Source organism: Dendrobium catenatum, unplaced genomic scaffold (genome assembly GCF_001605985.2).
Source record: "Dendrobium catenatum unplaced genomic scaffold, ASM160598v2 fragScaff_scaffold_231, whole genome shotgun sequence".
NCBI classification, from domain to species: Eukaryota; Viridiplantae; Streptophyta; class Magnoliopsida; order Asparagales; family Orchidaceae; genus Dendrobium; species Dendrobium catenatum.
The window spans coordinates 6,003,214-6,006,593 of NW_021318693.1; the positions used below are offsets into that span (position 1 = coordinate 6,003,214).

At 30.7% G+C, this 3,380-nt stretch overlaps 1 protein-coding gene across 1 annotated transcript; it reads right to left on the bottom strand.

Annotated features, from left to right (window-relative positions):
• Nucleotides 1–291: 291 nt before the first annotated feature.
• On the bottom strand, nt 292–2,598 carry LOC110107916 (putative 12-oxophytodienoate reductase 11). The gene is made up of 4 exons (XM_020838362.2): nt 2,528–2,598; nt 1,370–1,510; nt 1,151–1,281; nt 292–1,067 (listed from the first exon to the last, which is right to left on the bottom strand). The coding sequence occupies exons 1-4, from the start codon at nt 2,590–2,592 to the stop codon at nt 292–294; spliced, it is 1,113 nt and encodes a 370-aa protein (XP_020694021.1). The 5' UTR covers nt 2,593–2,598.
• Nucleotides 2,599–3,380: the final 782 nt, after the last annotated feature.

A 3,380-nucleotide genomic window follows, 5' to 3' on the forward strand; every position in this document is an offset into this window, starting at 1 on the left:
TTAAGTTTAAAACATGTTCTTTCTACAAATGAACCATTTTTTACCAAATCAACTATGAAGTTTTACCATTCCCAACTTTTAGTACCAAATAATTCAGCACAAGAAGTAAGTTGACTATAACAATGGCATGAAAATATCTAAGTAAAATACAAGGAAATTTTATTTTAATAGATAAACAATATACATGACTACAATTCCTTTATTGCAATGAAACTTAAGCTCATGAATAATGAGCATAATTTAAGTAATTAAATGGATCAAATTGTCACACATTTGGAAAAAATAGAAAAATTAATTGGAATCTTGTGATGGTTGAAGGAAGGGATAGTCGGTATACCCAACAATAGGATCAGGGGTGTAGAATGTAGCCCTATCGTACTTATTAAGAGGAGCATCGAGCTCAAATCTTCTTGGAAGATCAGGGTTGGCCAAGAAAAGTCTCCCATATGCTACCAAATCTGTATAACCTTCTACCACCACCTTATTGCCTTCCTCCCGATCATAGCCACTAGCGGTGATGAAAGTTCCTTGAAACACCCTCCGCATCTCATGGAGGCGATGAGGGAGCTCTAATTTCCCCTCATTGAAAGTCATTCGAGGCTCCGTTATGTGACAGTAGAGGAGGCTATATTTATTTAGCGATCGCACCATATGAATCCCAAGAGCATCTGGGTTAGAATCTCCACACTCCATTAGGGTTGAAAAGGGTGAGAGCCGGATGCCGACCCGACCTGGCCCAATCTCATCCACCACTTTCTCAACAATCTCCAAGACGAAGCGACAACGATTTTCCAAGCTACCGCCATACTCATCTGTTCGATCATTTGCACCATCTTTGAGAAATTGCTCCAGCAAATATCCGTGCGCTGCATGTATCTCCACACCATCAAATCCTGCTTCAATGGCATTTCTTGCGGCGACTCTGAAGTCGTTAACGATAAGTGGGATTTCGTCGGTTCTTAGCCTTCGAGGCGTCGAGTATTCTTCAACTGTACCGTCATGATGAATCTGTGGACGAATAGGCTTGTCTGTGCTTGAGATTGGAGCCTGTCCATTTGGTTGGTAGACTGCACATATAATATATATAATTAATTAACCTAAAACTATAGAAAATAATAAAAAGAAAAAAAAATAAATTAAATATAATTACCATGACTAGAGACCCTTCCAACATGCCAAAGCTGACAGATAAAAACTCCTCCTTTATCATGAACTGCTTTGACAATAGGCTTCCATGCCTCCACCTGCTCTTTAGTCCATATGCCCGGAGTTCTTGGATACCTATTTTTATAAATTTTTAATATAAATATAGCTTTAATTACTAATTAATTAATAATTAATTATAATTAGTGATATAATTAGTGATTACCCTTGAGCAGTATCAGAAACTCCAGTGGCTTCTGATATAAGAAGGCCTCCTCTTGTTGTTCTCTGTGAGTAAAATAGTATGGCATGAGGCTGTGGAATGTTGCCAAATGATCTTGATCTTGTCAAAGGTGCCAAGACTATCCTGAAAATTTTTAAAAAAAAGGTCAAAATTTTAGTAATTAATATTGCTAATTACTAATTAATTAAATGCTTTCAAAAATTAATTAGTTCTTAATTATTGAATTTATTTTGATTAGGATAGACTTAATTGGACTCTTAAATGTAATGAAATAAAATTATTTTGATTTGCGCATAATTTTAAAAATAAAGAAGATATTTATTATAATTAAGAAAAAATAGTAATTATATTGCTAATTACTGATTGATTATATGCTACATGAACAATTCATTAAAATTTAGGTTATAATATTTTCAAATTAAATAAAATAATTTTGAGATTAATTATGATAAAAATTAATTAAAATGTCTCGACTTAGTTTGTCTTTTTAATTTGTGAAGATATTTTTTATAAAGTTTGTCAAAATAATAAAAGAAAAATTGATAATTTTATCATTTTGAAGATCTTCAAGATGAAAATTTGGTCATGATATTTTGACCCAATTTTTTTTTTCAAAAATAAAAATAACTAAAATACACAAATTAAATATATATTAAAAAAATAAAAATAAGAACAAAAAATGAACCTAAATGATCTCTAAATAAGCATATGGATCAAAAAATATGATCCATTTCTTAAAAAAAAGAGCATAATTAAACACTCTTAAGGAGTTTATATGAGAAAATATAGTAATTAATATTGCTAATTATTGATTGATTATTTGCTATATGAATTATTAATTAAAATTTAGGTTATAATAATTTCAAATTAAATAATATTATTTTGAGATAAATTATGATAAAAATTAATTAGAATGCCTTGCCCATTTTTTTTTCAAAATAAAAATAAAAATAACTAAAAAAACACAAATTAAATATATATTTAAAAACAAAAATGAAAAATAAGAACAAAAAATGATCCTAAATGATCTCTAAATAAACATATGTGATCCATTTCATAAAAAGAACATAATTAAACACTCTTAAGGAGTTTATATGAGCTAATGAAGCTAATTAATGAAAATTAAGGGTGCTTAATTACCTGTGAGATAGATCAAAGGAGCCCATCTTGTGAGGTTTGAGTAGAGGGATTTTATGAGCTTCCATTTTTCTCTCAATCTATTAATCTTAATGGAGAATATATATTCTTAAGGAGCTTCAGATCTCCCAACTTGAATTTATACTTTTTGAGATGAAAGGGAAGGCTTCAATCATAATAAACATGCAATGAATGTGGTCATCAAATGACTTTTAATTTCTATATATCAAAGTCAAACTAAATAATTGACCAAAATATGATTTTTTAAAATAATTTTTTAGTAAAAAATAAATCCTAAATTAAAAAAAATTTGTAGTAAAAAGCTGCTTCAAAAAGCAGTAAGAAAGTCGTAATTTCTTTCTTGCTGTTTTCTAAAGCAGCTTTTTAGCACAAAATATTTTTTCCTCTTAGCTTTAAGATTTTAGGCATATATAATTTAACAAAAAAAAATCAAAATAGTCCCCAGCCTATTTTTTTATTAGATTTTAGATTTGTACAGTCAATTTAGGTTTCGTTTGGGATAATTTTTTTGTTGCTTCTTAAAGCAGCTTTATAGTATAAAAATTTTAATTTTTGTACTAAAAAGTTGCTTTAAGACGCAAAACAAAAGCCGTTCCAAACGAGAGCAATTATTACGTCAGGTCACCGGACGCGTCCAGAGACCAATAATCACGCGCCACGTCACCTGAAATTCGGTATTGCTCGGTATACATCCGAATTTCCGATTTTTTGCCCGAACGTAATAATTACTCCCCAAACGAAGGAACAATTATTACGTTCTCTGATCGGACGTAGAGCTACGTTCGGCCGCAATTAACATGTCGCCACGTGCTCTTACTCTTTACCGCGCGGCCCG

Excerpts from the sequence above, each read along its gene's own strand:
- LOC110107916 (XM_020838362.2), bottom strand. The coding sequence starts at position 2,592 with ATGGAAGCTCATAAAATCCCTCTACTCAAACCTCACAAGATGGGCTCC. Across the intron at positions 1,282-1,369 it reads GTTTCTGATACTGCTCAAGG|GTATCCAAGAACTCCGGGCA; the intron begins GTAATCACTAAT and ends TTATAAAAATAG. Across the intron at positions 1,068-1,150 it reads TGGAAGGGTCTCTAGTCATG|TCTACCAACCAAATGGACAG; the intron begins GTAATTATATTT and ends TTATATGTGCAG.